Raw genomic sequence first — 19,044 nt, forward strand, 5'->3', positions numbered from 1 at the left:
ATGAAATGGCAGCTTATTTTACACATCTTTTACATTTCCCGAAATAAAATGGGGGGGGGTCCATTTCTGTGGGGAAACGTCAATTCTAAACAACTAACTTGCAAAGGTATCTTCGGCACAGCACAGTTTACGGCCAGTCTCTCTTCGGGACCCAGCAGTGAAGCAGCAGATGAGCACAAGACGAGAAGGCCCAGTCCTAACCCTCACTTCCGTGTTACTGTGACGTGAAGACCCGCGGCTACCAGGACGTAGGCCACGTTACCCAGGCAGCTCTTTCTGATTGGAGGGGAAGCCGTCGCTCTTATGTGGCGCAATGAGAATGCTCGCGTGCCGAAAAGCGGAAGGGGGCGGGACCAAACATTTCTTTGACCAACCGCTTTCCGCATATCCAGCTCCCTGGACGCGTATGGTCCAATCAAAAGCCATTAGTAAAGTAGTGACGCCAAGTCTCCTTTCTCGTAGGACGGCCGGCCTTTCCGGTTATTTTTTTCTTTATTCCGCTTCCGGTAGGGGCTGATAGGGTCAAGGAGCTCTGTGAGTCACTTCTGGGCGACGAATGTTTTTATTTCCGGTGTATGGGACCAGACTGGGATTTGCTGCTGCCCACAGCCGCTGCCGGCACCGCAGCCGCCATCATGTCAGATACCGACAGCGATGAAGATTCTGGTGGAGGCGGCTCGTTTTCTTTAACCGGTTTCCTTTTCGGCAACATCAATGGAGCTGGGCAGCTGGAGGGGGAAAGCGTCTTGGATGATGTGAGGGGGTGGGCGTGGGGATAGGGCTGGGGGTGGTGCCGCTAAGGAGAGTAGGTGGAGCGAGGAGAGTAGAGGGTGCCTAGGAAGTGAAAATAGAGGGCGATGTGGCCATCCGTCTGGGAGGGAACAGTTCACGTAAGAGAAGAGGAAGCGAGAAGCGGAGACTGTCCTAGTAGATTGTCCTGTAACGTAGAGTGAGGGGACTCAGTTGTGGGCGAGGCTGGGGAGAAGAGAGGAGAACGGTGGGCAAGCCCCCGTAGGTCAGGGGCGCTGACGTGGGTGGCTTTGGAGGTAACGTTCTTCCTGACCAGGCAGTAGGAAAAATAGCAGCTTAACGTAGTGAAGTTGCTTTCAAACCGTTGCTATGAGAACCTTCTTGGAGATTCTTGAAACTGCCTGCTTGGCTGACCTGACATGGCTCTAGAGCAAGAGAGCTGGACAGAACCCACAACAAATCATGCGGTTTAGGCCCTAATTCCTAGAACAGTGAATGTTCAAACCATGCGGGGCAGACCCCTCTGGTCTCTGCACTTCTTAGGTGATTTTCCAAGTGTTCACTGGAATTCATGAAATTTCCTGTGCCCAACTGATACTCGCTACTTTCGTTTCGGCTTGTTTTTTCAAGGGGAAAATATTGACCAATATCCCTCCTCCCCTGCAGCACACACAAACACACACGAGAGAGCAAAAAAGTTCTGGCCTTGTCTTCTCTAATGTGAATGACCTCAGTTGTCTTAGCCTTTATTCAGAGAACCATTGGTCCGTTCATTTAGTCTTGGTGGTGGTTCTTTGAATAATCATACTACTTTAAAGTATGGTGATGAAATTGGACGTGATGTTAATAAAGATCTGATCATTGTGGAGTTTAGTGGAGCATAGTGCTTTATAGTTCTTGAATGTGATGCCTCTTTTAGGACACTACAGAGTCATTTTTCATATGGATTTATAGCTTTGTCATGGACCAGGGAAATAAGCCTTGTGGTGTGGGAAGCTTCGGTTTAGTTGTTACCTTCGACTCTGGTGCTGTCCCTTTTTCAGGAATGTAAGAAGCACTTGGCAGGCTTGGGGGCTTTGGGGCTGGGCAGCCTGATCACTGAACTCACGGCAAATGAAGAATTGACTGGGATTGACAGTGGCCTGGTAAATGATGAAGGTGAAGTCTGGGTCATGGGGAGTAAGGCGGGGGAGGAGGCTGGCCACTTACTCTACAAGTACTTTTCAGTGACAATTATCTAAGGGAGTGAGAGTTACTTGCTGTTTGTTAAGATCTCCTCCTTCCCCTTTTTTATTTATAGGATGGATCAGGAGTACAGAAGATGCTGTGGACTATTCAGACATCAATGAGGTGGCAGAAGATGAAAGCCGAAGATACCAGCAGACATTGGGGAGCTTGCAGCCCCTTTGCCGTTCAGGTGATTCTTTGGTGTCATTGATAGAGCATTCCAGTGCACTTGCTTGCTTGTAGTCGTTTGTTTCTGTGCACGCTTTTTGCCATTGTTCCTGCTCTCTATGCCTTTGCTCTGCTTCTCTCCCTCTGTCATCTCAGTTCCAAGTAGCTGCTATCCTCTTGTGTTCTGGGGCATGTTACCATACTCAGACTTTTATTCCTCATAGTGGTAGTGCCACATTCTTGGTGAACGCCAAGTAAGGATGATAATGCTTTCCTCTGTATCTTCTGGTATTTGAGTAGCCACAGGGTTCATGACACTGTTTTAGATTCTGTTTAAACTCAATCTTTTCCCTCAAGGAACTGGTTGTTCAAGAAGGATTAAGTATACACTGTCAGGTGTAAAGGAGCACATGTATTTATTGGTTCAGTTTCTGTAAGTCACTCACCACCTGTATGCTGACACAGTGCACTTAATGCTTGCTCACAACATGGGTTTTTCTGCCTGGTGTAAGGTGCTACATTACAGAATCAGAATGTCAGAGCTGGAAGGGATCTTAGTGATTATTTATTTGTAACCTCATCATAGATGAAGAAACTTGAACTTTAGAGAACTTTAATAAAATGTGGAACTTATCAAAAGTTCTACGCTTACCTAGTGGCAGACCTTGACTAATTCAGCTACTCAGTTCATAAGACATTGATTGAGCACCCATTATGTGCTATAAACTGTGATAGACAATATGGTACAAAGATAATAAAATCCATTTTCTGATCTTGAGGAGCTCAGTTCCGTGGTCTGGAACCTAGAGCTACTGGTCGTAGTCTATTCTTTCCACTGCCCTACACTCCGTCTCACTGTTTGAGACTTTTATATGAAGTTGCTCATTGTTTATTCTTTGTCCACCTCTTTGAATTAGATTTCAGGCTGCTGAGAAATGTAGATAAAACCTTGGTAAATAGTTGCACTTAATTTCTTTGGGGACAGTTAATGAATTTGAGTGCTTATAGATAAAGAGAATTAACTGCACCACATACACAAGAAATGACCCAGAAAAATAGAAGATATGGGCCTTACCTTCAGGGATATTGTCATCATTTGGGGAAGATGGGCTAAATGAATGCAAAGCATAATTATTCATAAGAAGAAGACATAAACTAGCTACAAGCTCATGTTTCTGTACAGAGTGTTATATTTAGTTTTGAGGGGCTGCCAGAATAAGTAAGTCAAATAGCGTAACTGTTATTTTTGAGCACCCTGACTTAGGCTAAGGGGGAGGTGGTAGCAGCTCTGAGTTTTAGGGGATGCTGTATTTTTCAGATTTGGGTTTGTTGTCTTGGCTAGGGATGGTAAAGAAGAGGATGGGCGGGGGTTTCCTAGTTGGATTTTATGAGCTGACCTCCTGGAAAGGGAGGACGCCGCATTTGATAGAATCTCAGTACTCTGGCATGCTCATTTCCATGTTTTCTTGTCTTCTGAGGGTGCCTTCATCCATGCCCTTGGCTGCTGCTTCCCTGGCATTGGCCCCTTCACATGACTTGATTTATAAGGGTGCTTCTTTGGAATAATTGGAAGTGGGTGGAGGTCAATTTAGAAAAGGCTTCATGGAGGTGAAATTTGAGCAAAATTTTGAAAGATAAAGTTTGATGGAAAGGAAGCAGCAGGGCATTTTGATTTGGAAACATGGCTTGTATAAAGGTTTGGAGATAGAAATAAACGAGTAGTGTGGGGGGAATTGGCCAGCAGGTTTTCTTGAAAGGTGTAGGAAACATACTGACAAATAGCAAGAACCAAGGCTAGAACAATTTGACAGCGCCGTTATGTATGCATTTCTTGAGATTTGATGCCATTAAAGATTGTAAAGCAACATGGATTGTTGAGTAAGAGGCAGGGTGGTCTGATGAAAATAAAATGGACTTTGGAGTCAGAATGTCATAGGTTCAAATCCCATCTCCATATTTAGTTTGACCCTGGGAAAGTTGCTCAGTCTCTGAGACTTGGATTTCTCATTTGTAGTAATCTCTCTGTTTTCTTGTCTGCAATAAAGTTGATAATACCTACCTCATTAATAGGGCTTTTGTGAGAATTTAAGTTCATTAACATGTGGTGTGAAAGCACCTGTAATTACAGCGTCACGATAGGTGCGACTAAATGTTAGTCACCTTTCCTTCCTAAATAAAAATGAAAAGTGATACTTGTTGCTTTGGAGTTTGATTAGAAAAAGAGTAAAGGGGCAGACTAACTTGGAGACTGTTCTTGCAGGCTAGATATAAAGTTATCAAGCTCTGGAGTAGGGTGACAATTGAGGAACATGATAGGCAGGGTCAAACTTGGGAGTTGCTGATAAAGCATCAGTAGGACTTGGTGACTAAGGAAATGTGTTGGAAAGAGTATGGGCTTTGTTGTTAAACCAGGCTTGAATTCTGACTTTGTCGCTTAAAACTGTATGACCCTGAGTAAGTCACTTAACTTGTGTATCTCAAAAGAATTCCCACTTTGCAGCGTTATTGAGAGGATTATAGGTAAACTAGCTACAAATACCTGGCACACAGTGGGAGCTCAGTAATTGGAAGTTGTCATAATGACTGCTATTAATGATTGATTGGAAAAGATGTGTTGGGGGGCCAGCCTGGTGGCACAGTGGTTAAGTTTGCACGTTCCACTTTGGGAGCCTGGGGTTCGCCAGTTCGGATCCCAGGTGCGGACATGGCACCACTTGTCTAAGCCATGCTGTGGTAGGCATCCCACATAAAATAGAGGAAGATGGGCACGGAGGTTAGCTCAGGGCGAGTCTTCCTCAGCAAAAAAAAGAGGAGGATCGGTGGCAGATGTTAGCTCAGGGCTAATCTTCCTCAAAGAAAAAAATGTCTTGGGGGATGACAGATTGATGAAGACAACAGAAGACTAAAGTCATAAGCTGGGAAAATGAGGATGGAGGTGCTATTGATAGTAACAAGGGAATTTAAAAGTGGTGAAGGATATTTCAGTGTAGTATGAGATGCAGTTGTTGAATATCTAAGTGGAAAGATTCTTCTTCTTCGTTTTTTTTTGCTGAGGAAGATTCACCCTGAGCTAACATCTGTGCCAGTCTTCCTCTGTTTTGTATGTGGGTTGCTGCCACAGCATGGCCGCCAATGAGTGGTGTAGGTCCACGCCCTGGGAACCAAACCTGGGCTGCCAAAGTGGAGTATGCCAAACTTAACTGCTAGGTCAGGGGCTGGTCCCTGAGTGGAGAGATTCTTTAGGTAGTGAACATGCAGTGTGATTACAGAGGGGGTGAGTCAGAGCAAGACATATAGATTTGGGTTTAATCTGGATAAAGGTGATTCTTCAGAAAGAGAATGGAAAGTGCATAGAAGAAGAAAAGCAGAGTGTTCAGAACCAGGTATTGAGTGATGCCAGTGGTTAAAGGGCAGTGAAAAGAATAACAGACTGCAGAAGATAGATAGAAAAAATGTGTCAAAGACTTGGGAGGTGAGAAGAGGGAAAGTCCAGTCTTAAAGGAAACTGACAGAGAAAGAAGAATGTTAAATGCAGTTATGAGATTGAGCAGGGTGAAAATAAAAAACAAAATTTGATCAGGAGAAGGAGCAAAGGCTTTAAATAGTTCTTGGGAGATACCTAAATTCCTGTATGAGGTATGCATGGTGTTGCAGCATTTGGCAATATGATGATGTCGTCTCTTTCTAAAGACAGAAGCTATGTGTTCGTTTTTTTTTTTTAAAGATTGGCACCTGAGCCTACATCTGTTGCTAATCTTCTTTCTTCTTCCTTCTCCCCAAAGCTCCCCAGTACATAGTTGTATATTCTAGTTGTAGCTCCTTCTGGCTCTGCTGTATGGGATGCTGCCTCAGCATGGCTTGATGAGCGGTGCTAGGTTTGTGCCCAGGATCTGAACCAGCCAAACCCTGGGCCTCCAAAGCAGAGCGCGCAAACTTAACCACTCGGCCATGGGGCCGGCCACCTCCTGTGCCTTCTTAAGGGATCTGCATAGTGCTTCATGTGGTGCTTTAAATTCTTGAGTGACAGGGGAGCTCAAGGCTATAGTGTAACATTCTCAATATTGAGGGGATCACCTTCTTGGTTTTATTAGATTATGATGAAGATGACTATGATGCTGATTGTGAAGACATTGATTGCAAGTTGATGCCTCCTCCACCTCCACCCCCAGGACCAATGAAGAAGGATAAGGACCAGGATGCTATTACCGGTGGTAAGTAGAGACTGTCTACTTTTGTCTAAGGAGGAAGGTCCATTCATAAGTCCAGGCTTTTGGCATGCACATAGGGGGCTATTAAAATTAAGCTGCTAGGAAAGGATACAGCTTCCAGAAGTGGTTCACACAATTTTCAAATTTCAATATTAAAGAGAAGTTTTACTTTTAAAACATTTGGCAACAGTATTTTAACATGAGCTCAAGAAAAAGTAGTTTAAGTCAGTGGTTCTCAAATCTGGCTGCCCATCAGAATCACCTTAAGTCTTTTAAAAAAATACAGATTTCCTATGCTTACCCCTAGAGAGTCTTGATTCAGAAGATCTGGGGTAGAGCCCAGGAATTTCAGAGAGTTCCCCCACGTAATTTCTGATGCAACTGATCTGCGTATTGATATTTGGAAACTCCCTGTTTAGATGATTCTCTTTAAAAGAAATGATTAAATGAGGACGGCACCCTGGAATGGATATAAATCATATAGAGCTAACTACCAGGTCCAGAGATTTCAAAGGCAGAGTCTAAAGTGGTCATCTCACCTATTGCTACGTTGGCAACAGTAGTAACCCTGCCCTAGACTAGAAGATTGGGGAAGAGCAGTGTCTTTGATCGCCTGTATTTTGAGGCTTATGTTAACCTAATATTCCTCCTGTTAGAGTTTTAAGCCATTTCCTTTTTAGTCTGCAGGCTAAATAGCATCTGTTAACTTTATGTCGTAGATCTTTTTTTGTGCTAAATAATTTTGTTATTATCCTATGGGCTTAGAAAATTCTCCAGCTTATGGGTCCCCAACTGGTATAAAAATGCTATATAATTTTGCTATTGGTCACATTCCTTTAACCTAATATACTTACAGAAAGTAGTAAATGTAGTAATAGTGTTTGTTTTCTCTCATCACAACCCTAGGGTACCAGGTACAAGGTGAGTTGGGGATGGTGGGAGATACTGTGTTGGAATGAATTTTCTGGGTTGCATATTAGTAATCTGGGTGCTTGGAACTATATCCCCTGCCATTGAGCCATGCGTATAGCCTAGAGTGGGTGTTGGCTGAATTTGAGGAAATATGCTCACAGTTACATGCCAAAGGGGTTTCTCTTCCTTGTTGCAGTGTCTGAGGATGGAGAAGGCATCATCTTGCCCTCCATCATTGCCCCTTCCTCTTTGGCCTCAGAGAAAGTGGACTTCAGTAGTTCCTCTGACTCAGAATCTGAGATGGGACCTCAGGAAGCAACACAGGCAGACTCGGAGGATGGAAAGCTGACCCTACCATTGGCTGGGATTATGCAGCATGATGCCACCAAGCTGTTGCCAAGTGTCACAGAACTTTTCCCAGAATTTCGGCCTGGGAAGGTACTTGCTGTGGAGAATGCCCACGTTGCAAACCACTGACCTCTTCTGAATACTGAGTTCTGTTGTCCAGATGCTGAATATAGATTGGATAAGATCTAAAGGTTTCCTTATTTAGTGACATTGTGTTAGTTTTTTCTTAAGTTGGATGCATTGATAGTACATGTGATTTATATAGTTCTCATTAGAAATTCTTTGTTTTCTTAAAAAAACTAGTCCAAATTATTAAGGGGCACTTCTTTACTTTCTTGGTAGATGTTATAAATACAAGTTTAGCACTCCTTGGTCTGTACCCCATAACTGAGTAGACCCCTCACAGGAGTTTCCAGACCCAGATGCTGCTGTTTTCCTATCTGACATTGAGTCTGTGACATAGTAACATGTTCTGTGTTCTAGGTGTTACGCTTCCTCCGTCTTTTTGGACCAGGGAAGAATGTCCCATCTGTTTGGCGGAGTGCTCGGAGAAAGAGGAAAAAGAAGCACCGTGAGCTGATACAGGAAGAGCAGGCCCAGGAGGTGGAGTGCTCAGTAGAATCAGAAGTCAACCAGAAGTCTTTGTGGAACTACGACTACGCTCCACCACCACCTCCAGAACAGTGTCTCTCTGATGATGAAGTAGGCAAAATAGAGACCTGGGATTAAGACCAAATGAGTTCTCTCTATCTTGTTTCTGAATTGGAAATAACACCTTAGCAGGCAAAGTTCTGTGCTGATTATCAATGAGTAATCTTGAGTTCAGTCCCAGTGGTTGTCCCTTCCCTATTGTAATAGAAAAGTATTAGGGGCAGGCAGATGGTGATACGCACACTGGTGAATAAGAGTTGAACTTGAACATGGCACAGTGTGCCATGATATACCTCCATTGTTTACATTCTAACTCCAGTCCTGGTCAAGAATCATCCTTATTGTTCCTCTAAGTTCTCCTGCCCGTTAACAACCTGTAGTCTTAGGACATCTGGGATCAGGAAGTCCTCCTCCCCTTCTACTTTTTTGTTCTGTTACAGATCACAATGATGGCTCCCATGGAGTCCAAGTTTTCCCAGTCAACTGGAGATATAGATAAAGTAACAGATACCAAACCAAGAGTGGCTGAGTGGCGTTATGGGCCTGCCCAACTGTGGTATGATATGCTGGGTGTCCCTGAAGATGGCAGTGGGTTTGACTATGGCTTCAAACTGAGAAAGATGGAACATGAACCTGTGATAAAATGTAGAATGATAGAGGTAAGCAACACTGGTATGTAAGAAAGGAATCAGTGTGCCCAGGGCCCTATCAATTTTACTTCCTTTTCAATTGGGGAGATATTGGGTAGGGTTTCTTTGGTGCAAGATTTAGGTGTCTAGACCTTTTGCTTGGTATGGCATATCACCCTGGCAACTAGGCCCCATTACAACGATTCTGTTTGTGGAATGAGTGCTGTGCCAGACTAGGAGTGGGAGGAGGCAGATAGTCCTCTCTTAGCAAGTTCTTCTCTTGAGTCAAGGACTGCATTTGATGTATCTTATAGATCTGATATGGGATTTGGAGTGGGAACTTTGACCATTGACCATTCAGGGATTTGTTGTTCCTTCCCTACTTCCACAGGACTTTAGGAAACTTGAAGAAAACATTGGCACTGATCTTCTGGCTGATGAAAACTTTCTGATGGTGACACAGCTGCATTGGGAGGATGATATCATCTGGGATGGGGAGGATGTCAAACACAAAGGGACAAAACCTCAGCGTGCAAGCCTGGCAGGCTGGCTTCCTTCCAGTATGACTAGGAATGCCATGGCTTACAATGTTCAGCAAGGTGTGCTTCCGTGCTAGCTGTGTTCTGCACACTGCCCTTCTCCATCATCCTAAGTGGGCTTAGCTGTAATCTTTTCTGCTGCTAAGGAACAGTGAAATGTTTTGAGTCTGAGCCCTGATTCTAGTCTGTGGTGAATTTTTTTTACGTTCTTAACGAACTAGGATGGACTCTGATTTCTCAGTAGAAAAATGTGAAAACCACTTTGAAGTTAAAGATCTTTCTGAACTATAACAATGCTTTATCTTGATGGTCTATTTTTGTTTCCAAAGCCCCTTTGTATTTATCATTCTAGAATTTGCTCTTTGTCTCCTTAAATATGCAGAAGAGAAAAAAAGGTATGCCATGCTTAATGTAGGAAACTTTGAAAATACAGTACAGTGTCAAAAATCACTCGTAATCCTACTATTCAGAGATTATCAACTATTAACTTTTTGCTGTATTTTGTTTTTGGTTTTCTGTCTTCTGTGTATGTATGTAGTTGAGTTCATTTTTATAGGTACAGTTTTGTATACTGTGCTTTTCACTTAACATAAATATTCTATGTCATTCAAAGTTCATAAAAAATGTTTAATGACACTAGAAACTCATTCTAAATGGAAAAAAACAAGTATAAAGTGGCATATGTGATATCCTGTTTGTGTAAGTGAAAAAAAAACACCATACAAACATAGAAAGCTGACTAAAAGGAAATATACTGTGAGATTCACAGTGGTGATTTCTGGTTTGTAACATCACAAGCAGCTTCAGTTTTCTTCTTTGTACCTTTCTGTATTTTCCAAATTTTCCTCAGGATTTTCTGGATTACTTTTACAATTTGGAGGAAAAACAAAAATGTCTTATTTTTTAAATCTAAGAAATGATTTTTTCCTTTCTCCTTCCATTCTATCTAAACACTTTATTGTTACATAGTATTGTTACATGGATGTTTTCATGATTTACCAATAATTATAGTTTTTTTAATGTATTTTACTACCATTTATTGTTAGCATGTTTTACCATATCATTTATTACCATACTTTATTTAATGAGTCACTTATTAAACATTTGGGCATTTACATTTTCACTATTATAAAAAACATTGAACATTTTTATGTGCAACATTTTTTTAAAGTGAGAAATACACTGTGTCTGCTAGGATCCTTTCCAGTAGCCACATGACTGGCTCTACTGACATTTCCTCCTTTTCCCTTTGCTAGAATCACGATCGAGAGGGGCATAAAGGTTTTGTCTGTTGTTGAGTGTTTCCTCCTGTTTTGACTAGGTTTTGCAGCCACCCTGGATGATGACAAGCCTTGGTACTCCATTTTTCCCATTGACAATGAGGAGCTGGTATATGGACGCTGGGAGGACAATATCATTTGGGATGCTCAGGCCATGCCCCACCTGTTGGAGCCTCCTGTTTTGACACTTGATCCCAATGATGAGAACCTCATTTTGGGTATGGTACTGGCAGAGGCCAGTGTTCCTTCTCCATAATTGACAGTTAGCTTGCTGCTAATGTCAAGGGGCAGGGAAAGCAGAAGGGCTGGGAAGGTTAAGGGTAGAAGCTTCTAGGTAGCAGTTTGAGAGAGCAAAGTTGTGGCTGTCAGTTTCTGCTATTTGTCTATTATTTTGGGAAAACTCACAATGTAGCAGTGTTGGAAAGTTGTACCTTTGAGATGTCAGGAGTGTAATTTGTTTGGTTAGAGTGAATCACAGACTAGAAGTGGTCTGGAGTAGGATGAGAGATCTGGTTAGGAACTGCAAAGGTATCAGTAGGAAAGGTCAATCTTCAAGGATAGCAACTCCAGGGTGACTTTTGTTTCATCCTCAGAAATTCCTGATGAGAAGGAAGAGGCCACTTCTAACTCCCCCTCCAAGGAGAGTAAGAAGGAATCATCTCTGAAGAAGAGTCGAATTCTCTTAGGGAAAACAGGCGTCATTAAGGAGGAACCACAGCAGGTATGTGAAGGGAAAAGGCACTTGGTGTTTAGAAGAACAAAGAAAGGTAATGGAGAAGGGTAGTCTGACTAAGGTTTATTTCATGACTTCTCATTAGAACATGTCTCAGCCAGAAGTGAAAGATCCATGGAATCTCTCCAATGATGAATATTACTACCCCAAACAACAGGGTCTTCGAGGCACCTTTGGAGGAAATATTATCCAGGTAAAAAATAGCATTTTTTTCTGTGGCGGGTGGGAACCACTGCTTTGTTCTGATGGAGGATATGGGTAAATCTTTCCTAGCTAGGCTGGAGTTAGTATTTAATTTGAAGTCTTGTATTTCCTGTCTTAGCACTCAATTCCTGCTGTGGAATTACGGCAGCCCTTCTTTCCCACCCACATGGGGCCCATCAAACTCCGGCAGTTCCATCGCCCACCTCTGAAGAAGTACTCTTTTGGCGCGCTGTCTCAGCCAGGTCCCCACTCAGTCCAACCCTTGCTAAAGCACATCAAAAAGAAGGCTAAGGTATGATTGAATCCTGGTTAGAAAAACAGCTATAAAAGACTTTGGAGTACAAATTGGGGAAATGGACTGGAGATTAGATGATATTAGGGAATTATTTCCTCAGATGTGATAGAATGTTACTGTGGTTGTTTAGGAGAATGTCCTTATTCTTAGGAGATGCTTGGGGAAATACTGAAGGATGAAGTGTCATGATGACTGTAACTTTCAAAACTGGTTCAGCAAAATCTTTAGAGAGATAGTTACAGATAAAGCAAATATGGCAAAATATAAATAGTTCCATCTAGGTGGTGGGATAATAAGTGTTCATAGTTTCAACTTTACTATATGTTTGAACATTTTTGCAATGAAATTAAAAAAGGGAAGGTAAAATCATTTTTGGTGTCATTGTCTCAGATGAACAGCGTTAGAGTGTGTAGTTAATTGTCTTATCAAAGCTGGACTGTATTCTCTTGTTCGAGGCAGATGAGAGAACAAGAGAGGCAAGCTTCGGGTGGTGGAGAGATGTTTTTTATGCGCACACCTCAGGACCTTACAGGCAAAGATGGAGATCTTATTCTTGCAGAATACAGTGAGGAAAATGGACCATTAATGATGCAGGTTGGCATGGCAACAAAGATAAAAAACTACTATAAGCGGGTGAGTCTCTGCTCAGAAAATATTTGTTATTAATAGAGCTATAGTTAGATATCTAGCAATAATCTGTGAACGTGTATTGTCTTTTTTATACCATAAATTTCTTGGAGGAAAGGAATGGTATTTTTTTTCTAGTTGGTAATATTAGTAAAATGCCATATTCGTGGAATATTTTGTGTAGCCTTATTGATTATATTTTGTGATAGTAACTGAGTCTGCTGTGTTCATTATAGAAACCTGGAAAAGATCCCGGAGCCCCAGATTGTAAATATGGAGAAACTGTTTACTGCCATACGTCTCCTTTCCTGGGCTCTCTCCATCCTGGCCAATTACTGCAGGTGAGGAAGTCTTTCCTATTCTAACTCTTTCCTAGGGAAGTTGACAGATGAGGAGGTGGTCAGCGCAGAAAGAACCAGTTCTAGTTGACTGAGATACTATTCATAACGTCAAGTATGGGGAACGTCAATATAATCCAAAAAATTTTTGTTTCGTCTTTTTATTAAAACTGGCTCCTGCAGGCTGGCCCTGTGGCGGAGTGGTTAAGTTTGTGCGCTCTGCTTCGGCGGCCCAGGGTTTCACTGGTTCTAATCCTGGGCGCGGATATGGCACTGCTCATCAAGCCATGCTGAGGAGGCTTCCCACATGCCACAACTAGAAGGACCCACAACCAAAAATACACAACTATGTACCAGGGGGCTTTGGGGAGAAAAAGGAAAATAAAATCTTAAAAAAAAAAAAAGCATGGCTCCTAAATATGTTATTTGTAAGCTAAATTTAAAATAGTGTTTTGAAAATACACCCTGGTAAGATGTCCAGAAACATCTGGGTGGCATAGGGAAGTCAACCTAGGATTAATAATATACAGTAGTTAATTTATGAATATTTAATTTGTATGTGTAAAATTGGTATGTTTTGATTATATTAGCCGTGGTCATTTTGAGTATTGAACCACACCTGAACCATGCCATTTACAGTCTCCAGTCATAGCGAAGTGGTTTTTTTCCCCCTCTTTGTTCTGAAGGGTGTAGAGAGGCCCTGTGGTAATCTGGCTTTTACATACTTTGTTAAGGGGAAGAGTAGAGGTCCACGAAGGATGTGAGGAAATCTCTAGCACACTCCTACTTTGTTTTTTCCTTCCACTTCATTTCTCTTGGCAATCTTAACCATTTTCCCTGATCTTGTACCTAGTTTATTCCATTATCACTGTTGCTTACTCTCCTAAAGCATCGGCAAAGTTCATTTTTTTCTTTATCCTTAATGTCTGTAGACCATTTCCCACCAGATTTTGAGTATCATCTTTATGTTGTTCCTGGCATTCTTCTCGTAACTTTCTGTTGAGATTTTTCTACCAATCCAGCTTCTTTTTTTGTGGCTGCTTTTGTTGTCTCTTAAAGATCCTTTTTTATCTGCTCCCGTAATTCTTTCTCTCTCTACATTCCGCATTAGAATTTCTCTCTACATTCTACATTAGAATTTTCTTTCCACACCCTTATATTGAAGATGCTCCCTCTTTCTATACACTTTTCTGATTTTCTGAGAAGTCTTTCCTTGGAATCACAGGCTTCTTGTGACAGTTGATCCCCATCTGACTGCTGCTTAAACAAGCTCAAATGTTTCTGTCCTGTGGGTTTAGTCTGTCTTCTCCAGCGCACCTCCTACTTCGTTAGTTGTTTTTGTTGTTTAATTTTTTATTAATTTATCTAACAAATGTTTTGGTCTTACCTATATCAGGGGCTATGCTGGGTCCAGGGTAGTAGCATAGTACTTGTTAGTTTATAAAGTGATTTTCATATATAATCTTCATAACAATCCTGTGAGGTATAGGCCTTTTAAGTATCTCCGTTTCATAGATGAGGAAAATTAAGCTCAGTGATATTAAGTAGCTTATCTAACGTCATACAATGGGTAGCAGAGCCAGTGTCATCTGAATCCACATCCTGTAGTTTCTCCACTACTGACTGTTAAAGATAGCCAGTGGGCAAACAATTATCTGTCTAATCCCGTTTGATATTCCATATTATAATTTGTTTCTATTACTGGGTTGATCTTAGATGGCACAATGGGGATGGAGAGCAGACAGGCTCGATTTTCCTTTCTTATTAGTTGTCTAAATTTCCTAGGGCTTCTCTGTATATAATTTTTGTGTTTTTACTTTTGTTAGGCATTTGAGAACAACCTTTTTCGTGCCCCAATTTATCTTCATAAGATGCCAGAAACCGACTTCCTTATCATTCGAACAAGACAAGGGTACTATATTCGAGAATTAGTGGATATTTTTGTGGTTGGTCAGCAGTGCCCCTTGTTTGAAGTTCCTGGACCCAACTCCAAAAGGGCCAACACACATATTCGAGACTTTCTCCAGGTAAGAATGGGAGAATGGGGAGTGGGAGAGGATACACGTAAAAGGGTATATGGATTTGGGGGCACATCAGGAAAGATCAAACATAGGGGCTTAGCAGGGGAAGGGGCCTGGTGAGGACTTTTTACTTTGCCAAATAAAAAACGTTTGATTTGTTGGGCAGGTTTTTATTTACCGCCTCTTCTGGAAGAGCAAAGATCGGCCACGGCGGATCCGAATGGAAGATATAAAAAAAGCCTTTCCCTCCCATTCGGAAAGCAGCATTCGGAAGAGGCTAAAGCTCTGCGCTGACTTCAAACGCACAGGTCGTCAGTTGTGACTGATTATCTGTCCTCTCTGCCTCTTTCCAAGAAAGGAGTTATGGCTTTCAGTTAAAGGATACGCATCCAGCCAATAAAATAAAAATAGAAGTTGATAGTCATCAAAAAGAGGGGGTAGCAGCTCTTCTAATTATGGAGGCTCTGATTGCTTTCTGATTTTGCCTACCAGGAGAACCAGTGTGATTGTGAAATGTCTTATATGAGATGAAGGACACCTAGCAGTAGGGGTTTTCTTGGCAAGACAGTCAGGCTAACTGTGGCCAGGCCTGATACTTTCTAGGACATTGCCTGATTCAGTCTTTGTTTGCTCTCCTTGTTGCTGTCAGTGAAAGGGCCTTTGAAATTCAAAACGATCTCATTCTCTCTGTGTGTCTTTTCTAGGGATGGACTCAAACTGGTGGGTGCTGAAGTCTGATTTTCGTTTACCGACTGAAGAGGAGATCAGAGCTATGGTGTCTCCAGAGCAGTGTTGTGCCTACTATAGCATGATAGCTGCAGAGCAGCGATTGAAGGTGAACACCTTCCTCTTAGGCACTGCTGATGCCTTTGGGGTTTTTTTCAGAGAGACGAGGATAAAGACTGTCTTCACTGGCTTAGAAATGACGGTTACGGCCGGCCCAGTGGTGCAGCAGTTAAATGCGCACGTTCCACTTTGGCGGCCCAGGGTTTGCCGGTTCAGATCCCGGGTGCAGACGTGGCACCGCTTGGCAAGCCACGCTGTGGTAGGCATCGCACATACAGTAGAGGAAGATGGGCACGGATGTTAGCTCAGGCCAGTCTTCCTTAGCAAAAAAGAGGAGGATTGGCAGCAGTTAGCTCAGGGCTAATCTTCCTCAAAAAAAAAAAAGAAATCATGGTTACTAGATTATTACCAATTATTTAAAAATTCAGGGCTGGCCCCATGGCCGAGTGGTTAAGTTTGCACGCTCTGCTTCGGAGGCCCAGGGTTTCACTGGTTCCGATCCTGGGTGCCGACATGGTACCGGCTCATCAGGCCATGCTGGGGCGGCATCCCACATAGCAGAGCCAGAAAGACCTACAATTAGAATATACAACTACGTACCAGGGGGCTTTGGGGAGAAGAAGATAAAAAAGAAGGTTGGCAACAGATGTAGCTCAAGTGCCAATCTTTAAAAAAAAAAAATTCAAACTATATGAGGTACTCTCTGTACATCAGTTCTGGGTAAAACTGCAGTGTAGCTAAATCTCAGTGGGACGGCTTAATGAGAGACTTAGGCGTATTGGTTTACTTTGAAAATGGTTGCTCGTCCATCTACGTAGTGACTTGAATCTCTGTTCTTTACAAGACAGACATGTAAGCAGGGAAAGTACTTCTCAGTTGTTTTCCATAGTGTTCCAGGTGGTCAGAGATGATGCTGGTGCTGGACATGTGGTTTAGGTAGGGAAGATCTAGCTGGGGTGGGATAGCACAACTCTGTCCCACTGAGGTAGTGAGTCTGAGTTAATGAGCATCTCTATTTAGCTTCCTTATGGGCCTTTGCTACCTCTGTGTCAGCTGGTAAGTTCCTTGAAATGTGGTAATGTATCTTCTGATAGCCTAAGGATATAGAATGGTGATAGATACAGCAAAGATTTTACAGAATCCATTCTCTGTGCAAAATGTGCTTTGATATTCTGTCCTTGGTATTCAGTGAAACTTGGACTTTTTGTTTTCCAACTTATTGATTGATTGATGCATGAATTTGTTCTTTTCCAGGATGCTGGCTATGGTGAGAAGTCCTTTTTTGCTCCAGAAGAAGAAAATGAGGAAGATTTCCAGATGAAGATTGATGATGAGGTAAGGCTTTACGCTAATTTTTATGAGTACATCCCATTTATCCTTTTTTTATAAAAGCTTTATTGAGATATGATTCACATACACTAAATAGCACATATTTAAAGTACACTATGTTTTGATGTATGTTTATACCTGTGAAATCCTCACGACAAGATATTGAGTGTATCTGTCACCCCCAAAAGTTTCTTTGTGTCCCTTTGAAATCTCTTTCTCCTGCCTACTCCCTTTTCTCCACCCTCCTTGTCCCTTGACAACCACTGATCTGGTTTTCTGTCACGATAGATTAGTTTGCATTTTCTAGAATTTTAGATAAATGGAATCATACAGTATATATTCTTTCTTTTTTTTAATTATGGTAAAATATACATAACATAAAATTTACCATCTTAACCTTTAAGTGTACAGTTCAGTAGTATTAAGTACATTCACATCGTTGTACAGCCAATCTCCAGAACTCTTTTCATCTTGCAAAACTGAAATTCTATACCCATTAAATAGTAACTCCCCATTGCCCTCTCCCCCAGCCCCTGGCAACCACCATTCTACTTTCTGTTTCTATGAATTTGACTACTCTAGGTACTTCACCTTAGTGGAATCAAACAGTATTTGTTTTTATGTGACTGGTTTGTTTCATCTAGCATAATATCCTCAAGGTTTATCCATGTTGTAGCATGTGTTAGACTTTCCTTCCTTTTTAAGGCTGAATAATTTGTATGTGTACACCACATTTTGTTTATCCCTTCATCCATTGATGGACATTTGTGTTGCTTCCACCTCCTGGCTATTGTGAGTAGTGCTGTTATGAACTTGGGTGTGCAAATACCTCTTCCAGACCCTGCTTTCAGTTCTTTTGCATGCATATCCAGAAGTGGGATTGCTGGATCATATAGTAGTTCTATTTGTAGTGTTTTCAGGAACTTCCATACTGTTTTCCAAAGCAGGTGTCATTCTATATTCCTATCAACTGTGTAATAAGAGTTCCAGTTTCTCCACGTTCTTGCCAACACTTATTTTTTGATATATGTTATGCAAATATTGTCTCCCATTCCATAGATTGCCTTTTCACTCTGTTGTGTCCTTTGATGCAGAGAAGTTTTTAATTTTGATGTGGTCTAATTTATCTAATTTTACTTTTGTTGCTTGTGCTTTTGGTTCCATATCCAAGAAATTGTTGCCAAATCCAGTGTGATGAAGCTTTTCAACTATGTTTCCTTCTAACGGTTTTATATTTTTAGTTCTTACATTAGGTCTTTGATCTGTTTTGAGTAATTTTTGTATACGATGTAAGGTAAAGGTACAACTGCATTATTTTACATGTGGATATTCTGTTTTCCCAGCACCATTTGTTGAAAATATGTATTCTTTCTTGTCTGTCTTCTTTCACTCTATAATTATGTTCTGATTCATCCAAGTTCTTGTGTGTATTGATAGTTTGTTCTTTTTTATTGCTGCATAGTATTCCATAGTATGGGTACCACAGTTTGTTAACTAATCGCCTGTCAAAGGACATTTTGGTTGTTCCCAATTTGGGGCTATTATGAATAAAGCTGCTATGAACGTTCATGTATAAATCTTTGCATGGACATATGTTTCCTTTTTTTCTTGGGTAAATACCTAGAAATGGAATTCCTGGTCATATGGTAATTCTACATTTAACCTTTGGAGGAACTGCCAGAGTGTTTTCCACAGTGGCTGCACCATTTTACATTCTTACCAGCAATGTGTGAGGGTTCCAGTTTCTCCACATTCTTGTCAACACTTAGTATTTTCCATTTTTTTCTTTTATTTGTTATTATAGCCCTCCTACTGGATGTGAAGTGGTCTCTCATTACAGTTTTAATTTCCGTTTCCCTAGTGGCTAAGGATGTTGAGTGTCTTTTCATGTGCTTATTTATTATCCAGATGTCTTCTTTGGTCAAGTATCTGTTCATCTCTTTTGCTCATTTTTATTTTTAATAAGTTGCTTTTTTTTCTTATTACTGAGTTTTGAGAA

General features: G+C 41.5%; 1 protein-coding gene across 9 annotated transcripts in view; it reads left to right on the forward strand.

The window, feature by feature from the left end:
• The first annotated feature begins 268 nt into the window (after positions 1-268).
• Positions 269-19,044, forward strand: part of TAF1 (TATA-box binding protein associated factor 1) — a 71,730-nt gene continuing 52,954 nt past the window's right edge. For 4 of the 9 annotated variants that reach the window (XM_070604104.1, XM_070604108.1, XM_070604105.1 and 1 more), the window contains exons 1-18: positions 532-755; positions 1,794-1,908; positions 2,051-2,167; positions 6,237-6,356; positions 7,525-7,703; positions 8,097-8,315; positions 8,705-8,923; positions 9,285-9,492; positions 10,754-10,930; positions 11,306-11,433; positions 11,531-11,638; positions 11,768-11,941; positions 12,404-12,577; positions 12,808-12,912; positions 14,736-14,936; positions 15,097-15,238; positions 15,635-15,765; positions 16,971-17,051. In XM_070604104.1, coding sequence (XP_070460205.1) covers positions 576-755; positions 1,794-1,908; positions 2,051-2,167; positions 6,237-6,356; positions 7,525-7,703; positions 8,097-8,315; positions 8,705-8,923; positions 9,285-9,492; positions 10,754-10,930; positions 11,306-11,433; positions 11,531-11,638; positions 11,768-11,941; positions 12,404-12,577; positions 12,808-12,912; positions 14,736-14,936; positions 15,097-15,238; positions 15,635-15,765; positions 16,971-17,051 — 2,778 coding nt within the window. In that variant the 5' untranslated portion in view covers positions 532-575. Of the gene's footprint in view, positions 756-1,793; positions 1,909-2,050; positions 2,168-6,236; positions 6,357-7,461; positions 7,704-8,096; positions 8,316-8,704; positions 8,924-9,284; positions 9,493-10,753; positions 10,931-11,305; positions 11,434-11,530; positions 11,639-11,767; positions 11,942-12,403; positions 12,578-12,807; positions 12,913-14,735; positions 14,937-15,096; positions 15,239-15,634; positions 15,766-16,970; positions 17,052-19,044 lie in introns of all 9 variants that reach the window. The other 5 variants (XM_070604106.1, XM_070604103.1, XM_070604107.1 and 2 more) reach the window with 3 other exon arrangements.

This window comes from Equus przewalskii, chromosome X (assembly GCF_037783145.1).
Source record: "Equus przewalskii isolate Varuska chromosome X, EquPr2, whole genome shotgun sequence".
NCBI classification, from domain to species: Eukaryota; Metazoa; Chordata; class Mammalia; order Perissodactyla; family Equidae; genus Equus; species Equus przewalskii.